The sequence below is a fragment of the Lactuca saligna genome, chromosome 9 (genome assembly GCF_052625555.1).
Source record: "Lactuca saligna cultivar CGN05327 chromosome 9, ASM5262555v1, whole genome shotgun sequence".
NCBI lineage: Eukaryota > Viridiplantae > Streptophyta > Magnoliopsida > Asterales > Asteraceae > Lactuca > Lactuca saligna.
The window spans coordinates 1,379,957-1,403,658 of NC_136425.1; the positions used below are offsets into that span (position 1 = coordinate 1,379,957).

Here is a 23,702-nt window from a genome sequence, read left to right on the forward strand (position 1 = left end):
CTAGTCCTGTTAAACCCGTTCAGCTAACGACCCTCCACCAGTCAAGCAAGCGGTGGGTAAGAGTGGACACCCATTAAGTTGCCATTTTATAGGCAACAACCTTATACCCACCTTATAGACCGGCTTCGTGAATGAGGCGTACTAACGGTAAGACTGACTTTACTCTTATATATATATATATATATATATATATATATATATATATATATATATATATATATATATATATATATATATATATATATATATATATATATTATTAACTTATAATATTATAAAGTATAAGGGTTGAATTTTAACTTTTAAAATTCTAAGGGCTAACTTGAAATTAAAGTATTCATAAAAGAAAACTTTAAAAATTCCAACACTTGAGGGCAAGTTTTGAAACTATTCAAAACTAATTAATTCCATAACTTATGTGTTTAAAGTAGTTTTAATCCAAAAACACTTCAAGTTCCATAACTTGAGGACAAGTTATGGAAAACTTTAAACTAATAAAAGAATTAACTTTTCTTTATTTTATAACTTATGGAATTAATTAAGGTTACACTTTTTTTTATTTAATTATTTAATGAAGAGACTCTTGAACCACCATAACTTGAGGACAAGTTATAGAATCATAAAACAATTTAATGAGGAAAAAGACTCTTCATTTTGTAACCTATGACAACTTTTATGAGTTTTAAGATTAATAAATGTGACTTTTAAGTTACATAAACACATTTTATAAACACATTTTACGAACTTCTTTTAGATTAATTTGAATTTAAAACCAACTATCACATAATTTTTTCATTAATCTAAATTCACTCATAAAACAAGGTAACACAAAAAACTTTTGGTGATCCATAACTTATTCTTAAGTTATGGAATTCTTAAAAACATTAACATCAAATTTTGTAACTCCATAAAAACTTTGAATCAATTTTTTTTTAAACCTTTTCATATCCATAACTTATGGAGGTTTCAAAAAAAATAAAACTCTTTAGATCAAACTTTTAAAACTAATAAAATAATCATATCATTTTATCTTTTACTAAATTTGACCTAATTCAACTCATATAGCAAATTATTCAAATTTTACAAATAATTAGTTTTTCACAAAAACAAGTAATTATCTTAAAATTTGACAAACTTCATGTTTTTTTTTTTTTCTTTTTTTTCAACTTTGAAAATAAAATATTTGCATCAATATAACAGAAAACAACCTGGCTCTGATACTACTGTTGGGTTTTGAGCATTCTAACACTCCTAAGTGTACATGCAGCCCTAAATACCTTGGATCTATGTTTTCTCTATTATACATGCAAATATGAACATCCAAGGTATTATCCTAATCTAGCATACAAAACAATGGATATAACAAGATAGAATACATACCTTTTTTCATGTAGAAAGTCTTCATGAAGCTTGAGTGCCTAGTGTCCCAAGTGTGACACCTCAAATGGTTCACACAACACCAAATACACTTGGAATAACTTGAGAGAATTCTACACTTCATGAAATCGGCTAGCCCTCTCTAGAATGATACTAGTCGCCGATTTTATCAAGAATAAGATCTTTATATAGTGTTACAATTAGGGTAAACCCTAATTGTCATGACTTTCCATTTCCTTGGATCCATGGGTTCAAATACACCATAGAGCATCCATGGAGCATCATATGGGTTTTGGCCCAACTAGATAATCCATAAAGCATTAGCCCACTATACAAGTATGGATGATTTACATAATCAACCCATATATTTAATTAGTCTTCTTTTGATCACTTAATTAATCCTAGATTAATTCTTGATCAATACTAATTAAATAATCTTATTATTCTTATTATTAATATACTAGAACTTATAATATATTAATAACCATAAGTATCTTATTTCTCTCGTTATAGTCTTATCCAAATGCATGATGTCATGCAACCCAAATGGACCATGCCGGGTCGGATCAAGTCCTACCAATTATAGTTATGGACTTAAACATTAATACAACATTTTCCTCACCAGGTTTAGTTATACAATGGTTGCTAGGAAAATATATTATGATGGTGTAATAAAACAAAAAATGTTTGATTTATTTTAGTCTTGAAATACTGGTTGTAAAACAACCACTACCAATACCGACTCCCGGCTAAAACCACCTACCAACCGTAACCCACCATCCATCGATTCTAAAATATCTTTCGGCGTCATCAAATAATATTATAAAATGCAAAATAAAAAGAAATTTAAAAAAATTAAAACATTAGTTGGTTATTGTTTTCAAAAAACTTATATAAAAATTTCACCATTTTTCAACATTATGTGTAATATTCTAGCAAAATATTATTCGTATGTTTAGGTTTATGTACGTATGTGTATTATTCAGCGAAAATATTACGTTATAAACTTTTTAAAATTTATTAAAATATTATAATAAAATATTACACGTATAATTACTTAAAAAATATAACGAAAAAAGTTTTGGTTAGAATATTTTTCTGTGACGTTGATTTTTAAATATTTTTTATATTAATTTTTTTTGGAAAATACAAATGATCAAATTTTTTTAAAAATTATCAATTTTTTATTATTCTGATTTTCTTTTTCTACTTTTTGATCTTCAAAATAAATAGCTAGGATTTCGTCATATGATTTATAAAAAACTCAGTCTCAAATTAATCTTCAATAATACTGCAAAAATGATCTCTGTGATATGCATTTTTTTGGGTTTTCGTCAAAACCTTTATTTTTTGGATTCGTGGTCCTTTTGAATTAGTTGCATTACGAATTTTATTCCCTCGATAAACTGGAATGACTATAATACCATTAGGGTATTTATTTTCTAATTTTCTTTTATTTTTTTAAAATATAATATTTATTTATTTATTTAAGCAATTGAAAAAAAATAAGAGGCCCCAGCTTTTTTTCTCTCTCTCTATCAACACACGTATTTACACAAATTTAAATAAAAAAGAAAAGAAAAAAACTCTACAAGGCTCACACCATTAATGAATTTCTGAACTTTCTGAGAACCCATTGAAAATGTCCAAAGCTTGTAGAAAAGAAATCCTCTGAAAATTCTTATTGTAAGTATCCACACTTTGCTAACCATGATATAGTTGTTGGTTCACTTCGAAATTGACTTCAGGTCTCAATCGATGATTTTCCCATTAAGGGTGTTTGGATTAGCTTATTATATTATTTGTGGTAGGAATAAGCAATAAGCAGGGGATATGCTTATTAAAATTAGTTTATTTAGCTTATTCCTAGCACGATAAGCTGATTTTTAAGGATTTTATCCAAACACTTAAACTTAGCTTACTGTTGTGAGAATAAACAATAAGCACTCTTTTTTTTTCCTATAAACAATAAGCACTCTTTTTTTTTCCTATCCAAACACCCCTAAAATTGGAACTTAGAGAAATTGATCATTCCATATGATGTAATATTGCTCACCTTCAACACCATTAATTTGGTTTTGATTTTTGTTGCAATCTGTCAATTCTCATGTATGATACCTAACGTTGTTAAGGAGAACCCACTATTTCTTCCATTATTGCAACTGCCCCAATTACTCCTTTGCTGGAATTTGGCAGTGTTATGCCGTAGAGCTGAGAGGAGGGGTTGGAAATACGACTCGTGTATTCCGTAATTAGCTCCAACTATTGCTTGAAATCAGTATTAGTTGAAGAAAATATCAGTAGATTCTGTCGGTAGTGGTGGTCGTTGTTATGTATATCTAAAAGGGATGAATGCAAAGAGATGATGGGAATCCATCTGTTTGGTTGTAGTTTCGTGACACGTTACAAACATGCTAAGGAAAAACTCATGTCTCACCGGTGGAGGGTTGTCATATAAAGGGTAATATGAAGTCATCGCTAAAATTGGTGGTTTTATTTTCTCGTCAAGATACAATGACCCCTGTGAGTTCTTCTCCTTGCTCCCAGATGGATCTTTACGATCATCATTGACTTCCTAAGTGGTTTAGGAGTGTTGGGATCAATCCCTCGTTGCCTCAATTTCTTCCATAATTAAGTTCTTGATCATTTCATTATCTGTACAGTCGGGCAACTAAGCTGCAGAGACCACCTGAAAAAGAAAAACCAATTAGATTTTAGGACCCATTAATCAACAAAACTCAAATTCACAAAACGGATATGTGAATTGTAACCACATACTTATTTCATGTAAATATGTATGTGCATGTGTGTCTTCCTTACCAGAGAGAGAGACGGTGCGATCTTTTTATTTTTTATTATTTAAATAAATGAATACATATTAGATTTATAAAAATGAAAGAAAAATAGATAATAAATACATATTAGATTTTTTATTATTTAGAAATTAAATCCGCAACAAAACTAGTTCAAAATGACCATCAAGCCAAAGCCAAAAATGAGGATATTTAAACAAAAACCTAAAAAAAATACATACAAAGGAAGTATTTTTCTAGTTTTGTCTAAATCTATACAAACATATTATAAGTTAATTCATATATTATAGGTTAATTGTTTATGAGAAGCAAAACGTATTTAATATCAAAGTTAAGTATTTTAAAAGTAACAAAGACCAAAAGTTATATATATATATATATATATATATATATATATATATATATATATATATATATATATATATATATATATATATATATATATATATATATATATATATATATATATATATATATATATATATATATACACACACGTGATTATCAGAAATACTTGCATGAAATTGGGGGGGGGGGGGGGGGGGGGGGGGGGGGGGGGGGGAAGAGGACAACAATCATAGGTTTGAGTTTTGTGCGTGTTTGTTTGTTTACAATTCAAAAACGAAAGAAATTGTGGGAAAAAGACACTCAAACAACATGTGTGAAGGCTTAGGTAATAAATGCACAACAGACCTTCTATTCCTTTCTCCATCCAAAATAAACCCTTCTCATGGATGGTCTCTCCTTAAACGCCTGGATTATCGGGATCACCGCACAAGGTGAAACCCGTACAAATCCATCTCATATTACCTCGTCCCGGACGTCAGAGAAATCAAATTCTCCTCCTCTTCCTAAAACATGGCCATGGAGTTTTGCTGTGAGATATCCTCTTACATCTTTCTTTTCTGCTGATTGTAACCGCTACGATGCGGTGATTGTTTCAGAAGATGAGAAAGAAGAAAGTGTTAGGAACGGAAAGAATGGCAATTGGGTGTTGAGGGTTTTGCAAGTTAGATCGTTCTGGAACACAGATGGCTATGAACAAGCTAACAATCATGTGCAGAATGACAATGAGGTTTCCATCGATGAAGAGTACTATGATGCATGCAGGGTTGACGATGATGTCGACGATAAACTCAAATTCGATAGAGGTTCATTTTCAAAAATGCTCTGGTCGGTTTCTTTGGTGGAAGCAAGGTTGTATGCTCAATTGGCTTATTTGGGAAGCTTATCTTACACCATACCAAAAATCAAGGTAGGTTGGAGGTCAAATTTTATTGTTGAATTTCATCTTTCTTTCAGAAATCCGATATTCTGGAATCATGTCGATTTGTTATATGTACAGCTTGGGAATCTCCTGAAACGTCATAGACTTCGATACGTTACGTCTTCACTAGAAAAGAAAGCTGAGCTGGCATCCAAATCCAAGAAAGAAAAGGCATCGGAGGAGGTCCGACAAGGAGAATACATCAACTTGGAGACTGATGCAAAGGATCAAGTGAAACAGTCCGTTGTAGATGATTTGAACTTGTTATGTTCATCACCTTGCGAATGGTTCATTTGTGATGATGATGATGATGATGATGATGAAGGTATCACGAGATACTTCGTCATTCAGGTATCACTACAAAAACATATCAGTTAAAAGATTAATTTGTAGATTATATAAATTTTTTATGGCATGGAATGATGATAAATGGTACATCGGTTCTTGCAGGGCTCTGAATCGATTGCATCATGGCACGCTAATATACTCTTTGAGCCTGTTCAGTTTGAGGTGAAAACTTTCTTAATTTATAGACAAGTGGTGTATGCATTTAGATATATAGCTAGATGAAGTTAAGCATCCTTTTTTTTCAACACAAAATGACTATATATATGATTGATTAAATTAGGCCCATGATGTAATTGTCCATAGAGGTATATACGAGGCAGCAAAAGTGGTTTATGAGCAGTTGTTGCCTCATGTCCATCAACACGTTGAACGCCATGGGAAACGTGCAACCATCCGATTGACTGGTCATTCTCTTGGAGGAAGTTTATCGTTGCTTGTAAACCTCATGTTATTAATAAGAAATCAGGTCCCTCGTTCATGTTTACTTCCGGTAATCACGTTTGGAGCACCATGGGTTATGTGTGGTGGAGATCGTTTGCTTCATAAGCTTGGATTACCAAGAAACCATCTCCAGGGAATCACCATGCATCGTGACATCGTACCCCGAGCCTTCTCATGCAACTATCCCTCTCAGCTAGCTGACATTCTCAAGGCCATAAATGGGAATTTTCGAAATCACCCCTGCCTATCTAACCAGGTATATATATATATATCATGTTATCTTAATTAAAAAGGCATGCATGGGCCGAGTGTACGTGTTGTGACATACTGACATGCATGCATGCAGAATTTGTTGTACGCTCCAATGGGGGAGTTTTTGATCCTGCAGCCGGATGCAAAAGTTTCTCCAAGTCATGAGCTACTCCCAGCAGGTTGTGGTTTGTATGTTTTGAGGTGTGAAGGTGCAGGCGATGCAAACAAGCAAACCATGGCTGCACAGTCTGTTTTCTTGAACACACCACACCCTTTAGATATTCTAAGAGACAGGTGTGCGTATGGTTCAGAGGGAGGCATTCAGCGAGATCATGACGTGGAAACCTACCTAATATCCATTCGGAGTGTCATCCGTCAAGAGCTAATTAACCGTGTTAAGAGGAGTAGGAGGCGAGGACATGTTTGGTGGCAGCTTGTGGGGGTGAATCAAAGTGAAGTGCAGTTGTTGTTTTATGGTGGAAAAGAGTATTTGAAATGGTTAAGAGTCGTGGTTGCCTCCAATCACACGTATTTGATATGTTTTGTTAGGTGGTTGATCATGGAGGCATGCAGTTGGATCACACCTAGATGAAGGTCACTCATGTATGCAAGGGGATCCTTATAATTAAATGAATGTTTAATAAAAACGCGTGTTTAAATATATAAAGGAATGAAACATTCTGGATGTTTCAGTAATGTGTTCACTTCAATCCTTCGCATAGTTTTTATCTTCATATATGCATCATAACAGGCTTAATTTATCTTTAATGTAATTGATAATTAAATTTGGATTCTCTTAATTATGTAAAAAGAAACGTTTCTACATAAATTTGGTAGTAAACAAACGAAGCGAGTCTCTAGGTTTGTACGGTAATGGTCCACGAAGGCACGAAGGGATATATATATATATAGGGAAAATGATTTAAAAGATCAATGAAAGTTTCCAAATTATTAAAAAAACCCAAATCATGTTTTATCTGTTCAAAAAAACCCAACGAACTTAAAATTTTGTCTAAAAAGTCCAACAAAGTTCCAAACCGTTTAGAAAATCTCAATCTTGTTTTGTTTAAGTTCGTTGGGTTTTTTTTGAACAGTCAAAACATGATTGGAGTTTTTTAAACATTTTGGAAACTTCGTTGGTTTAACAAGACAATTTTCTTATACGGTAATAAGCCACGTCATTCGTTTCTCTTATTTGACTTTCAGGAAAGTGTAACTTAGTTGGGCTTTTAAGACAAAATGTTAAGTTTGTTCCGATTTTTGAACAGACAAAATATGATTGGGATTTTTTGAACGGTTTTGAAACTTCGTTGGGCTTTTAAGTCATTTTCCCATATATATATATATATATATATATATATATATATATATATATATATATATATATATATATATATATATATATATATATATATATATATATATATATATATATATATATAGGGTTTGGTTCATGTGAAACGGTCTAATTTTGTGAGACCGTGAGACGCATATTTTTATTTTTTTATTTATTTTTTTTAATTAATTCAAGTTCCGAAAATAATATTTAAAAAAAGAATTTTTGGATTTTTTTCATTTATTTTGCATTTTAGAATTATTTTTTAGAATATGTACAATGTAATATTCTATTAGAATATTTCACATATTTTTCAAAAAAAATGAGACTTTTTTTAGTTAATTCAAGTTCCAAAAATAATATTTAAAAAAAGAACTTTAGATTTTTCCATTTATTTTGCATTTTAAAATTATTTTTTAGAATATGTCAATGTAATATTCTATTAGAATATTTCACGTATTTTTAAAAAAAAAACGGATTTTTATATTTTTTTAGTTAATTCAAGTTCCGAAAATAATATTTAAAAAAAAAATTTGGATTTTTTTATTTATTTTGTATTTTAAAATTATTTTTAGATTTGATCTCACGGTTTTATAAAATTAGAATAGTCTCAAATGAACCTGAACACACACACACACACACACACACATATATATATATATATATATATATATATATATATATATATATATATATATATATATATATATATATATATATATATATATATATATATATATATATATATATATATATATATATATATATATATATATATATAACAAGTGTCTGTCTAGTTTTTAGCATAAATATATATTTCTTACGTTTCCTTCATCATGGTTGGCCAATGGCCTAAAATTAGGCTATTTTTTAAAATAACTTCTATCAAAGGACCTTAAACACATACAAATTAACGTAACAAAATATGGTTACCCAAAATTAATGTTTACTAACGAGTAAAGAAACATTATTCACCGTTCACTTATTACAATTTATGCACATGTGATCTTATTTTGGCCTAAATTTGTTGAAATGTCCTTCATGTGAGGGGCATGTAAAACTCGTTAACAAAGCGATCCAAACGGTAAGTTTGGAGGGAGTGGCCTTCGCTAGGGGATCGTCTTCAGTTCGCTACCCTCACCAAAACCTATAACATCCGGACTCCCATTTATATTATTTATTTATTTATTTTTGATATCTATTGTGCAACTCAACGAGTTGGTGCCTCAACTTGTCATGTAGAGACTGATTGACCATGTGGGTCTAATAACCGACTCGACGAGTCAGAGAGCCAACTCGCCAAGTTGGCGCTCTGAGATGAAACCCTATATCCCCGGGTTTGGGGCCTATTTAAGAGCACTTATAACCTCATTTGCGCCTCACCAGCTGCCCAACTTCCTTGTGCGAAACCCTAAACGTGTGTAGTGAGATAAGAGAGTTATTTGATTATTTTAGTGCACCTTTTGAGGAGAATAAGAAGGTTATCTAACAAGGAACGAGGAGAAACTGTTGGAATCAGTGCTATATTATCCAGAGCTTCGGTGGAAGGTAAAAAGCCTACACTTTTCTCATCTTAATGGTTAGATCTCATGATTATGGAAGTTTAGGGTTCTTATCACCATTTCATTGGTACATTGAGTGCATTAAGTCTATCAGGAGGTATAGATTTCAGATTTGGACCTTGTAAGGTCCATAGAGTCCCGAGGTCCCAACTTTATTTAGTCATATAAGATTTATTGAGCTTAAACATCTTTATTAGAGTTGTAATGGCATTTTGGAGCAATATGTGCCTTGCATGAACGTAAATATCAAAGCTTTACGTGACATTCGAGCCTTGGGAGCCTAGATCTAGAGTGTGGAGTGATAGATCTGCCTTAAAACGTCTGAATGAGAATTCAGACTGAAGGGACTCGCCGAATCAACGAGCTGACTCGACGAGTCGGCTAGGATTTTCCCCGATGGGTCTGGACACGTGTAACTCGACGAGTTGACGGGACAAATCGACGAGTTGAGTTGGGTTTTTGCGATGCTCTGAAGAAACAAGGGGGACTCGGCGAGTCACATAGATGCACTCGACGAGTCAGGTCAACATGAACAGCTGGCTCGAGTGTTAAATTCTGTTGACTTTAGTGTTTGGTCAAGGCAGTGAGAAGGGGAACCAAGGTGGTATAAAATGGTCATTTACCCATTCCAAGAGTTTGAGAGAGACAATAACCTAGTTTATTTCGAGTCATGATTTAAGTGTTAATTAGATATTATTATCTTATCTGTTAGGCGGAGGCTAGTACAAGATTCATGTGCGAGAGTATTACTTACTAGCTACGAGGTGAGTCTTCTCACTATACTTTACATAGAGTGGTAATCTTTGTGTGACCGAAGGGTCTTATGTGTTATATTGAGTATTGTATCCTGCATTATGTCTTTGTGATTTATGTTATGTATTATTATTAGTTACTGAGTTAGGACCCAAGGGTCCATCCGAGTTATGGGACTAGAATGTCCCACTGAGACACATTGACCTGAGAGTCTTATTGAGTTATAGCCTCGAGTGGCTAATGAGCTGTGTGTGGTATTTTGGGAAACTCACCAAGCTTCGTGTTTACCGTGTTATGTGTTATGTGTTTCAGGTACCTCTTAGGATCACGAGAAGGCACCGGCTTGATAGTATACACTGGAGAGATTATTTTTATGATTATGATATTGTGATTTTTACTTGTGGATTTGTTGACATTTGAGATATTTTTGACCTTTGAGAAAATATACATTAGTTTTATTGTGTTTTAAAATGAAAAGTTTGTTTAAAAATTTACGGTGTTATGAGTTGGTATCAAAGCCTTAGTTTGAGGGATTCGGATACACTTTCGAGTGTGTTTGGACTTAAACTAAGGATTTGAGAAAAATATTCAAACAAAATAAATTTTTCTAAAAATGAGAAAGAGTTTTAAGAGAAAACGAGTTGGAGCAGTGTGTACAATCAGCCAGAGCCCGAACAGTGATTTCCCAAAATACGCTTACTTAATTGTTTATGGGATATTTATGAGATAATAGTGATGCATGCTAGAGGGTAGGCTAAGTAATTCATATTTAGGGCTAGAGTTGTCTGATTTATGATACCTTAGCCTAAGAGTCATTGCTATTTGTTATGTGCTTTGATTATGTGCTTAGTGAGAGTATCTAGCAGGATCACTTGGAGATAGAGTTCGGAGTCGAGAGATAATCGGTGTGGAAGGTAGTATTGGCCCCATACTACTGAAAGCACCGGATCTATAAGCAACCCAAGTAAGAATCTTTAGGATGCTAAGGAGCAAGTAGGGGCAAGTGATCGAGTGTGAGTACACTCGAGCGAGTCTCTGATGATTTTGTGTTGTGTTTTAAAGATATCATGGTGGGTACACGCCACAACCTAGGGAGCAGTGGGACTAGCGATAATGAGATTCGTAGGATGATTCACGATGAGGTAGCCGCAGCCATACGAGAGATGATTATGGAGATGTTTCGGTCTATCAAGACCACCTTGATCGAGACATTTGATGAACGGTACGCTGCTGTTACCGAGGTTGTTGCTGCTGCCAGACCATAGGGAGGTGACTTGTTGTTGTTTCGGGAGTTCAGCAACACGAAGCCACCAGAGTTTAATGGGACTCAGGATCCGATTGCTACGATGATATGGATCTTGGATATCAAGGGGTGTTTTACACATGTTCATGTCCTAATCATTTGAGGGTTCGGTTTAGGCTAAACCAGCTTCACGTGGGGACGAAGGACTGGTTGAAGTTTGTGACTACCAGGTTTACTCCTGCAGATCATGTTGCAGTGAAATAGGAGAGGTTCGCCCAGTTATTCCGAGATGAGTATGTTCCCCCAGTGGAAAGGGACGTTTGGCCCATGAGTTTCTGTCTCTCAAGCAGAAGACACAGTCGGTGACTAAGATTACACGGATGTTCCATGAGAGGGCGTTGTTCTGCCTTGAGCACGTATCTACTGAGCAGGCGTGTATGAGTCAATATCTGAGCATAATGAGGAGGGATATATGGGAGTTTGTTGTGACAACCCTATATTTTTCCAAAATCATTGTAACGCTCAAAAGTCAAATATAACTAAATTAACCTTGTAAATAAAGTATTCAAATATCTAAGTTGGGATGCATCAAATACTAGATAACGTGTCAAGGTTTCCGAAAACATAAAGAACGCTCAAAACCGGGTTATATTGAAGAAATTATAACCACTCGTATATTTACGACACGCCGTTAAAACATTATTTGACGTAAAAAGTAAAATCTCAGTAATGTGCATTTTAGCCTTAAGTATCTAAACAAAAATCGTAGATCTCGTTAAAAGGTGAGCGTGCATAAAAAGATCGCCCAAATTGGACCTCGTATGAAGAAGTTACGATTTTTCGAAGTTTCGTAACAGTAGTAAAGAGCTAAAAACTCGGATTTAAGATCGAGTGTTATTTAGCTATCGCCACCTAAACGGAAGTTGAAGATCTCCTCAGTGGTAATAAAAAGATAAAAAGACAAACGAAAACCGACATCGAATAAAGAACCTATGAGTTTTTAACGAACTTTAGGAGGCCCGACCTATTAAAAATATATCATTAAAAATAAAGACAAAACTATCCGACGGAGTCTAAATGAAAGTTGTAGAGCATAATCTCACCTACGCGTGGATATAAAGAACACAGAAAACGGAACTCGTACGCGAAAGTTACGGAATTTAGAAGAGGACAAGCCGGATTACGCCCCGCGTTCTCTGGGAGTACGCCCCGCGTACTAGACCCAGAGTCGAGTCCCATCGTCCCGCCCAAGCTACGCTTAGCTAGCCAGGAGTCATAAGCCATGACGCATTGTTACGCCCCGCGTAACCGAGGTACGCCCCGCGTACTGCCTACGCCCCGCGTACTTCGGAGGTACGCGCCGCGTACGAGGGTTTCCAGCCCTATAAATAGAAGGCATAAGCTCGAGTTTTTGCACACAAATCGCAAGCCCTCAGTCATCCTCTCATACTTCTAAGCTCCAGAGACCCTCCCCTCACCTCGGTTTCCGCACTCGAGCCCCCGAAGAAAGATTTACGTTGCAGAGATCCCCGAAGAGCCCGACGACGCAACTATCCGCGATCGAAGTTCTACTTAACTCTAGTCTCTCTCTTCAAACTTAACGAGTGAGTTCATACCCCTACTTTTCAATTCTTTTCATGTTTTACGGGGGAAATACAAGTACATTACACGTTAAAGTATTGTTTTATAAACCTAAATGAAATTTCTATCTTCGAATATCGATACAAACATCTTATGTATACAAGAGTCACTAAGTTATTTCTACTAAATGGAACATACTATCTGAAAAACTATAATGGATATAGTTAACAAGTCAGTCCTACATTTTACATATACATCTCGAAAAACGAAACATTTTCAAAAGAAGTAAGGTCATTTCATTGTAAATCTACTTATACTAGGCAATGTGAGATATTCAAACTTCAACGTACACTTTTGTATGCATTTCAAGTCCTGTATTATATACCATAATCTCTTGGAGGGAGAGCGTGATACTTGTGTATAGATCTATACGGGATTGACAATCCCGCACCTAAACTACTAGCTATAGTTAGACCGGCAGGTCTGGGGTGACAAATGTCATAACACTGCAACACCTGAAGAATGTTGTTACAGGCCGTCAGTGTCAATAGCATGGTTATAAAACTCACATAAAAAGTATAAAACAAGATTGATTTACGGGATTCATATGTGCATTGCAGTTTTCTATATTATATTTCATACAAAGGTCTTTTTATCATTCACGTATAAAAGATACCAACATATTCCAACTTTGGGAACTTTTTGAATCACTTACAAGAAAATATTGGATTTTCTGAAAACCTCGTTTACCAATTTCCTACCAAAAAGGATATACTTTTCAACTCGAGACACTCATGAACTCACCAACTTAATTGTTGACACTTTTTCAAAACCACTTGTATTTCTCAGGGAATCAGTGATACAGGTAACTACCAGCTTTTGGGAGAAGGAACACAAAGGATGTTTTTATTATTGAACATTTATCATCATATTGTAATATTCTTTTGCTAATATGTATAACGCAACAATATACGTTTTCATTATATATGTGATGGTTATGTTACTTTCTTTACAATATTCAATGGTTGTGATACTACGTGAAGTCATCCACCCCCGAATGTTTCCGCCATTCTGGTTTGGGGGTGTGACAGATTGGTATCAGAGCATTGTTTATAGTGAACTAAGTATATCGAACCACATACGATATACAAACTATAAATGCAAAGGGGACCAAAAACCCTCTGACGAAACATTTTCATGAACAAAATACTTTCTTTTAAAAGATATACATTTTTACAAGCATGCATAAATCTCATATCATAACAAGTTTTACTAAAAAGTATTAAGGCAAGTTACGACACCTCGATTGAGCCTCGGGGTATGTAATCAAGTCAAGAATAAATATAGCCTGATCAACTATATTTATCCTGGATTTGACCAATGTACGTCGAGGAATGGTCGTAGTAGTCAACAAGCCAAAATCTAGATTCGCTAAATTGAAGTACTATAAGTCTATTGTTAGAAATAATTGAACGTTAAAATATTTACGCTCCATAAAAATATAGATAGGCATAGGAAGTCGTTAAATAGAAATTTCTTTTCTTATAAAAATCTCATACCTCTATCCCAGTACAGACAAATGGCCGGATTTCCTTTACCGGGAGACCCCTACTACCTAAACCAAGGTAACGGTGGCTGGATAGAAGAAGACCCGGAGGAAGACCCAGAGGAAATCGAAGAAGAGGTCGAAGAAGAGTTCGAGGATGGAATCGAAGAAGAATTCGAAATCGAAGTCGGAGAAGAATACGAAGTCGACGAGGAGATCGTGGAAATTTCTAGCGGAACAGACTCCGAACCGGAAGTAATCGACCCTCCCATCCCTCATCCACCCGTAATCAGACCATATCAACCGGGACCCATTCCCATCTGGGGAAGCCACCTCTACTACTGGAGCCGTCAGCAAGGTGTACGCCCTCCATTCAGCATGTGTCGGAATTTTTACAACGTCAGCGGGGGAGGCTCAGCTGATCGAGCACTTCCTGTTGTCGTGAACACTATAGCTAACCAGAACTACCATGCAGACCAACAAGCATCCAGAGTTCGCGAGATCAATGCTACTACCCAAGGTAACGCCGCTGACATCCGCCGTTTGGAAGGACTACATGAGAATACCCAAATCTACACGGGGACACTTCAGAACCAAATGATAACAGCTCTAGATGAAATAAGAGAGATGAAAGAACAACAAGCAGATTTCGAGAGGCGCCTGATGGGAGTCAAACGGTCAGATGCCGAATCCAGCTCCAAACGCCACAAGTAGAGTTTGTTCAAGCTCCAACAATTTTGATATAGACTAGGACCTCGGATAAAGTTTTTCTCTTATTTTCTTTTGTATCTGTAAACGGAGACCTCTAGATAGGTCAAATTTTCCTAAAACTAGAAGCATAATGTAACACACCTTAGGTGTGACATATATATAAATATGCAGTACTTCTTTAATACCTCTCGAAACCTCTGAAATTAACTAAATTGTTGTATCAAATTTGAAACCAAAAACTAAAGTCAAAACAAATTACAAGATACGACTAACCCTCAACTACACGATTGTCAAAACATTAGAAACTTATAGTATTCGTTCTTATTTTCTCTACCAGAACATGCCTCCTCGTAGAATAACACGCAGAAACTCAACTCCAGCACCACCTCCACCACCCCCTCCAACTATGGATACAGTTATGTTCCAAACTGCTGTAACAGCCGTTGTAACCACGGCAATGGCCCAAATGAGCAACAATGGGTCAGGAGGAGGAATAAATAGCTTTACAAATGGCCCAAGCCAAGGCCATTCCGGAGTCTGCACTTACAAAGACTTCACCAATGGAAAACCTATTCCCTTTTATGGGACTAGGGGAGTATTGGCTCTGTCCCAATGGATAGAGAAAACGGAAGCCGTATTTGAAATTTGCGCATGCCCTGAAAAAGCAAAGTAAAATTTGCTGCCTGTACATTCTCTGAACGCGCCTTGACATGGTGGAACGGCCACGTCAAGACACTAACCCTAGTGGTGGCGAACTCCATGGGTTGGGAAAACTTGAAGCGAATGCTCCTTCGGGAATACTGCCCAAGAGGCGAGATTCAGAAGCTTGAACAAGAATTGTGGAACCTTTCGATGGTAGGCTCGGACATCGCAGGCTACACCAACAGGTTCAGCGATTTGATAACACTTTGTCCAGGGATGTTGATTCTAGAAAGCCAAAAAGTGGAGAGCTACATCTGGGGATTATCACCCCAACTGCGAGGAAGTGTGTTAGCTTCCAAGCCCATGACCTTCGACAGTGCCAAGGAACTGGTGCAATCTCTCGTTGATCATGGTGTCTGCCAAGGAGTCACGACTATCGTAGCTGAACCAACCAAAGGGAACAACGACAACAATAACAATGCCAACAACAACAAGAAGAAGAAATTTTGGAACAAGAGAAAGGGGCAAACCTCGCAAGAAGCTTCAAAGAAACAAATAGTGGCAGTTCATGCTGCTACTGCTCCCGCCACAACTCCTACAACCCCGGCGCCAACAAAACGATATGCAGGGAACTTTCCAAAGTGCAGCAAGTGCAACTACCATCACCACGGTAATTGCCGCGAGATGTATTGTAAGAACTGCGACAGGAAAGGGCACACTGCCCGTTTCTGTAAAGCGCCAGCGCGGCCAGTCACTCAAGTTCCTGGTACTGGGGTAAGCCAAGCATGTTATGGATGTGGAGAAACCGGGCATTTCAAGAGGGACTGCCCCAAGACAAGGAATGTTGGTGGTATTGGGAGAGTGCTGGCGATAGGTCAAAATGAAGCAATAACTGATCCAACAGTAGTTACGGGTACGTTTCTCCTCGACAACATTTATGCATGCATACTCTTTGACTGCGGTGCGGAGAGAAGTTTTGTGAGTCATAAATTCAAACATCTACTTAACCAAAGACCCCAACCACTTAATAAAATATTCACTGTAGAAATGGCTAATGGAAAAACAGAAAGCACAAGTGATATGTACGTAGGGTGCACATTAAATTTAAACGAACACTTATTTCAAATCGACCTTATGCCCATTTCGATAAGGAGTTTTGATGTAATCATCGGTATGAACTGGTTGAGTCTTCACCATGCCGACATTCTTTGCCATGAAAAGGCCGTTCGTCCCAATCTGCCCAACGATGAAAATCTTATCATATATGGAGATAAACCTAGTTCAAATTTGCAAATCATCTCCTGTATTAAAGCACAAAAATATCTTCGCAAGGAATACCATGCCTTTCTAGCCCACGTAGTAGACCGGAAGCAAGAACCAAAGAACATTAAAGACATTCTAGAAGTCTACAACTTCCCAGACATTTTCCCAGAAGATCTCCCAGGAATCCCACTGGAACGTCAAGTCGAATTCAGAATCGACTTAATCCCCGGAGCAACTCTAGTAGCAAAGTCACCTTACCGTTTAGCTCCAGCCGAGATGCAGGAACTGTCCAGTCAATTGAACGAGCTGTTGAGCAAGGGATTCATCAGACCAAGCTTCTCACCATGGGGAGCACCAGTCCTATTCGTGAAAAAGAAGGACGGATCTTTTCGCATGTGCATCGATTATCGAGAACTGAACAAACTGACAATCAAGAACCGATATCCCCTTCCACGTATAGACGATCTGTTCGACCAACTACAAGGAGCGAGCTACTTCTCAAAGATCGACCTAAGATCTGGTTATCACCAACCACGAGTACTGGAAGGAGACATCCCCAAAACGGCTTTCCGAACACGATATGGTCACTACGAGTTTGTAGTAATGCCCTTCGGATTGACAAACGCTCCAGCAGTGTTCATGGATTTAATGAACCGAGTATGTCGTCCCTTCCTGGACAAATTCGTGATCGTGTTCAAAGATGATATACTCATCTATTCTAGAAACCAGGAAGAACACAGCCAACATCTTCGCCAGGTTCTGGAAACATTAAGGGCAGAGAAACTTTACGCAAAATTTTCCAAGTGCGAATTTTGGATTCGAGAGTTGGATTTCCAAGGACACGTAGTAAGCAAGGAGGGAATACACGTGGATCCCTCGAAGTTCAAGGCAATAGAGAGTTGGACGATTCCAAGAACCCCTACAGAGATCCGGCAATTTTTGGGACTCGCCGGGTATTACCGAAGGTTCATACAAAATTTCTCCAAGATTGCCAAGCCACTCACCACACTAACTCAGAAGAATGTGACCTTCGACTGGGGAGAAAAACAAGATGCCGCGTTTCAAACACTAAAACGAGCATTATGTAGTGCGCCCATCCTAACCCTGCCAGAAGGGACGGAGGACTTCGTGGTCTATTGTGATGCATCAAACCAAGGACTCGGGTGTGTCCTGATGCAACGAGGGAAGGTCATCGCCTATGCCTCAAGACAACTAAAGACGCATGAAGTGAACTACACAACGTACGATCTTGAGCTAGGAGCAGTCGTCTTTGCTCTAAAGATATGGAGACACTACCTCTACGGCACGAAATGTACGATCTTCACTGACCATAAAAGCCTTCAACATATCCTCAACCAGAAAGAACTCAACATGAGACAAAGACGGTGGGTAGAACTACTAAGTGATTATGAATGCGAAATTCGATATCACCCCGGAAAGGCTAATGTAGTGGCTGATGCACTCAGTCGGAAGGAATACTCAGGTCGCCGAGTGAAGTCCCTAACTATGACGATCCATTCACACCTGTCCACGCAAATCAAGGAAGCCCAAATAGAAGCCTTGAAATATGAAAATGTGGCAGGAGAAGCCCTAAGAGGAATGGATAAGAACCTTGAAACCAAGAACGATGGAGTTCATTATTTCATGGATCGAATATGGACACCGAAGTTTGGTGGATTCAGAGAAATCGTCATGGACAAAGCCCATAAAACACGATACTCCATACATCCCGGCTCCGACAAGATGTATCTCGACCTCAAGAAGTTGTACTGGTGGCCGAACATGAAAGCCGAAATTGCTACCTACGTGAGTAAATGTCTGACGTGCGCTAAGGTCAAAATAGAATACCAAAAGCCTTCGGGTTTATTACAACAACCAGAAATACCCGAATGGAAGTGGGAACGGATAACCATGGATTTCATAACCAAGTTACCCAAAACGACAAGCGGACTCGACACCATTTGGGTAATTGTCAACAGGTTAACTAAATCAGCACATTTCCTACCAATCAAAGAGACGGATAAATTGGAGAAGTTAACAATGACATACCTCAGAGAAATTGTACGACTGCATGGTGTGCCCGTATCCATTATCTCGGACTGAGATAGTAGATTCACCTCAAGGTTCTAGCAGTCGCTACAAAAAGGTTTGGGGACAAAACTAGACATGAGTACCGCTTATCACCCACAAACCGACGGCCAGAGCGAGAGAACCATACAAACCCTAGAAGACATGCTGAGAGCTTGCGTAATCGATTTTGGCAAAGCATGGGACACACATCTACCCTTGGTCGAGTTCTCGTACAACAATAGCTACCACACCAGTATCAAAGCTGCCCCGTTCGAAGCCCTCTATGGCCGCAAGTGTAGGTCACCCTTATGCTGGGCCGAAGTGGGGGACACACAACTAGCAAAAGGACAAGCAACTGACAACACACTTACTGGGCCAGAAATCATAAGGGAAACTACGGAGAAGATTGTTCAAATCCGAGAACGTCTAAAGGCATCAAGGGATAGACAAAAGAGTTATGCAGATAAGAGACGAAAACCCTTGGAATTCCAAGTTGGAGACCGTGTCCTACTAAAAGTCTCGCCTTGGAAAGGATTAATAAGCTTCGGAAAACGTGGGAAACTGAACCCCAGATACATCGGACCATTCGAGATCCTTGCCAGGATCAGTCTAGTGGCTTACAAACTTAGACTACCTCAGGAACTCCACAACGTACACCCTACCTTTCACGTATCAAACCTAAAGAAGTGCTTATCCGATGAGACCCTTGTCGTCCCTCTAGACGAAATTGCAATAAATGAAAACCTCCATTTTGTAGAGGAACCAGTAGAGATTATGGATCGGGAAGTCAAAAGAACTAAACAAAGCCGCATACCTATCGTAAAGGTCCGATGGAACGCCAAGCGAGGACCTGAATACACCTGGGAACGAGAGGATCAGATGAAACAAAAATACCCGCATCTTTTTCCTTAAACTGTAAACTCTATCTTAGATTAAATTTCGGGACGAAATTCCCTTAACAGGGGGATGATATGACAACCCTATATTTTTCCAAAAGCATGTAACGCTCAAAATTCAAATATAACTAAATTAACCTTGAAAATAAAGTATTCAAATATCTAAGTTGGGATGCATCAAATACTAGATAACGTGTCAAGGTTTCCGAAAACATAAAGAACGCTCAAAACCGGGTTATATTGAAGAAATTATAACCACTCGTATATTTACGACACGCCGTTAAAACATTATTTGACGTAAAAAGTAAAATCTCAATAATGTGCATTTTAGCCTTAAGTATCTAAACAAAAATCGTAGATCTCGTTAAAAGGTGAGCGTGCATAAAAAGATCGCCCAAATTGGACCTCGTATGAAGAAGTTACGAATTTTCGAAGTTTCGTAACAGTAGTAGAGAGCTAAAAACTCGGATTTAAGATCGAGTGTTATTTAGCTATCGCCACCTAAACGGAAGTTGAAGATCTCCTCAGTGGTAATAAAAAGATAAAAAGACAAACGAAAACCGACGTCGAATAAAGAACCTATGAGTTTTTAACGAACTTTAGGAGGCCCGACCTATTAAACATATATCATTAAAAATAAAGACAAAACTAGCCGACGGAGTCTAAATGAAAGTTGTAGAGCATAATCTCACTTACGCGTGGATATAAAGAACACGGAAAACGGAACTTGTACGCGAAAGTTACGGAATTTAGAAGAGGACAGGCCGGATTACGCCCCGCGTTCTCTGGGAGTACGCCCCGCGTACTAGACCCAGAGTCGAGTCCCATCGGCCCGCCCAAGCTACGCTTAGCTAGCCAGGAGTCGTAAGCCATGACGCATTGTTACGCCCCGCGTAACCGAGGTACGCCCTGCGTACTGCCTACGCCCCGCGTACTTCGGAGGTACGCGCCGCGTACGAGGGTTTCCAGCCCTATAAATAGAAGGCATAAGCTCATGTTTTTGCACACAAATCACAAGCCCTCAGTCATCCTCTCATACTTCTAAGCTCCAGAGACCCTCCCCTCACCTCAGTTTCCGCACTCGAGCCCCCGAAGAAAGATTTACGTTGCAGAGATCCCCGAAGAGCCCGACGATGCAACTATCCGCGATCGAAGTTCTACTTAACTCTAGTCTCTCTCTTCAAACTTAACGAGTGAGTTCATACCCCTACTTTTCAATTCTTTTCATGTTTTAGGGGGGGGGGAAATACAAGTACATTACACGTTAAAGTATCGTTTTATAAACCTAAATGAAATTTCTATCTTCGAATATCGATACAAACATCTTATGTATACAAGAGCTATTATGTCACTAAGTTATTTCTACTAAATGGAACATACTATCTGAAAAACTATAATGGATATTGTTAACAAGTCAGTCCTACATTTTACATATACATCTCGAAAAACGAAACATTTTCAAAAGAAGTAAGGTCATTTCATTGTAAATCTACTTATACTAGGCAATGTGAGATATTCAAACTTCAACGTACACTTTTGTATGTATTTCAAGTCCTGTATTATATACCATAATCTCTTGGAGGGAGAGCGTGATACTTGTGTATAGATCTATACGGGATTGACAATCCCGCACCTAATCTACTAGCTATAGTTAGACCGGAAGGTCTGGGGTGACAAATGTCATAACACTGCAACACCTGAAGAATGTTGTTACAGGCCGTCAGTGTCAATAGCATGGTTATAAAACTCACATAAAAAGTATAAAACAAGATTGATTTACGGGATTCATATGTGCATTGCAGTTTTCTATATTATATTTCATACAAAGGTCTTTTTATCATTCACGTATAAAAGATACCAACATATTCCAACTTTGGGAACTTTTTGAATCACTTACAAGAAAATATTGGATTTTCTGAAAACCTCGTTTACCAATTTCCTACCAAAAAGGATATACTTTTCAACTCGAGACACTCATGAACTCACCAACTTAATTGTTGACACTTTTTCAAAACCACTTGTATTTCTCAGGGAATCAGTGATACAGGTAACTACCAGCTTTTGGGAGAAGGAACACAAAGGATGTTTCTATTATTGAACATTTATCATCATATTGTAATATTCTTTTGCTAATATGTATAACGCAACAATATACGTTTTCATTATATACGTGATGGTTATGTTACTTTCTTTACAATATTCAATGGTTGTGATACTACGTGAAGTCATCCACCCCCGAATGTTTCCGCCATTCTGGTTTGGGGGTGTGACATTTGTGGCGAAGTCATCATACCAGACATTGGCTGAGCTTCAGACCAATGCCAGGTGTAGGGAGATTAAGCTAGAGTTACAAACAAGAGAGGATGAGGAGTCCCGGGGGAGGGACAGGAGACCAGCGCAGTCGCAGCCAACGAAGAAGCAGACTAATCCCGCTGATACGAGGACTGGGGTCCAAAAGGGACGAACTTGTGGTATGTGTGGCAAGAGTCAAGAGGGACCATGTCGAGCGAGGATATGCTACAAATGTGGCAAAGAGGATCATATGGCAAAGGATTGCCCCCAACTTCTTCAGGGATCAGCACATGGATCTGCACCTGCTACTATACGAGCTACTGAGAGTCGGCCAGCGAAGGTCAAGACACCAAGGGTTCGTGGGAGAGCCTTTCAGCTGACAACGGAGGAGGTCCGCCACATACCTGATGTCATGGCCGGTATGTATACTGTATTATATTCTTTGACATATGTTGTGCTTATATTATGTTGTATGTAGGTACATTTCTTATGGGTTCTATACCTGCTTTGGTGTTATTTGATGCGGGTACGAGTCGATCCTTCATGTCTTTAGCTTTTAGTTGTCACGTTGGTATCCGACGTGAGGCGTTGAGTCGACCTCTGAGAGTTTATATAGCCGAAGAGCATGCGGTTTTTGCTACTGATGCGGTCTAGGGGTGTGTACTAGAGATCTTTGGTATTGACTTTCCGATAGATATGGTACCGATCTCAATGGATGCTGTCTGTTTCATAGTGGGCATCGACTGGTTTAGTTAATTTGGAGTTGTGATCGACTGTGAGCGACAGTTAGTGACTATAACAGACCCTAATGGGGGAGTGCTTACGGGGTATGGCGACGGTACTATATCTGGATCAGCTTTCTGTTCTGCTGCCAGAGCGAAACAGAGTCTACAACAGGGTTGTATGGGGTTTTTGGCGTATGTGATGGATACACGGGTTGCCACAGAGAGGTCGAGTTCTATTGCCGAGGTTCCAATAGTGTTTGAGTTTCTGGATGTTGTTCCTGAGGAGTTTCCAGGAGTGCCTCTCGAGAGGCAAGTGGAGTTCCGGATCGATTTGGTTCCGGGAGAGACGCCTATTGCCAAGGTACCTTATCGCCTTGCGCCACCAGAGATGCAGGAGTTATCGTCACAACTCCAGGATCTGCTGGGGAAGGGTTTTATCAGACCGAGTAGCTCGCCGTGCAGTGAACCGATCCTTTTTGACAAGAAAAAGGATGGTTCACATCGGATGTGTATTGCTTACCGAGAGTTGAACAAGCCGACAGTCAAGAACCGTTATCCACTACCGAGGATCGACGATCTGTTCG

General features: G+C 37.9%; 2 protein-coding genes across 3 annotated transcripts; both read left to right on the forward strand.

Annotated features, from left to right (window-relative positions):
• The first annotated feature begins 4,784 nt into the window (after positions 1-4,784).
• LOC145018686 (phospholipase A1 PLIP2, chloroplastic-like) lies at positions 4,785-7,245 on the forward strand. Its single transcript, XM_078976551.1, has 5 exons — positions 4,785-5,445; positions 5,536-5,808; positions 5,908-5,967; positions 6,086-6,502; positions 6,593-7,245. Exons 1-5 carry the CDS (start codon positions 4,921-4,923, stop codon positions 7,088-7,090), a joined length of 1,773 nt encoding a protein of 590 aa, XP_078832677.1. The 5' UTR covers positions 4,785-4,920; the 3' UTR covers positions 7,091-7,245.
• A 1,521-nt stretch (positions 7,246-8,766) lies between these two features.
• Positions 8,767-15,348, forward strand: LOC145014408 (uncharacterized). 2 transcript variants are annotated; one of them, XM_078972773.1, is made up of 3 exons: positions 8,767-9,382; positions 10,109-10,160; positions 10,462-15,348. In XM_078972773.1, the coding sequence occupies exon 3, from the start codon at positions 14,553-14,555 to the stop codon at positions 15,231-15,233; it is 681 nt and encodes a 226-aa protein (XP_078828899.1). In that variant the 5' UTR covers positions 8,767-9,382; positions 10,109-10,160; positions 10,462-14,552; the 3' UTR covers positions 15,234-15,348. The 2 variants fall into 2 exon arrangements, with proteins under 2 accessions (XP_078828899.1, XP_078828900.1); XM_078972774.1 differs by having other exon boundaries at positions 13,823-15,348.
• The last annotated feature ends 8,354 nt before the right edge of the window (positions 15,349-23,702 follow it).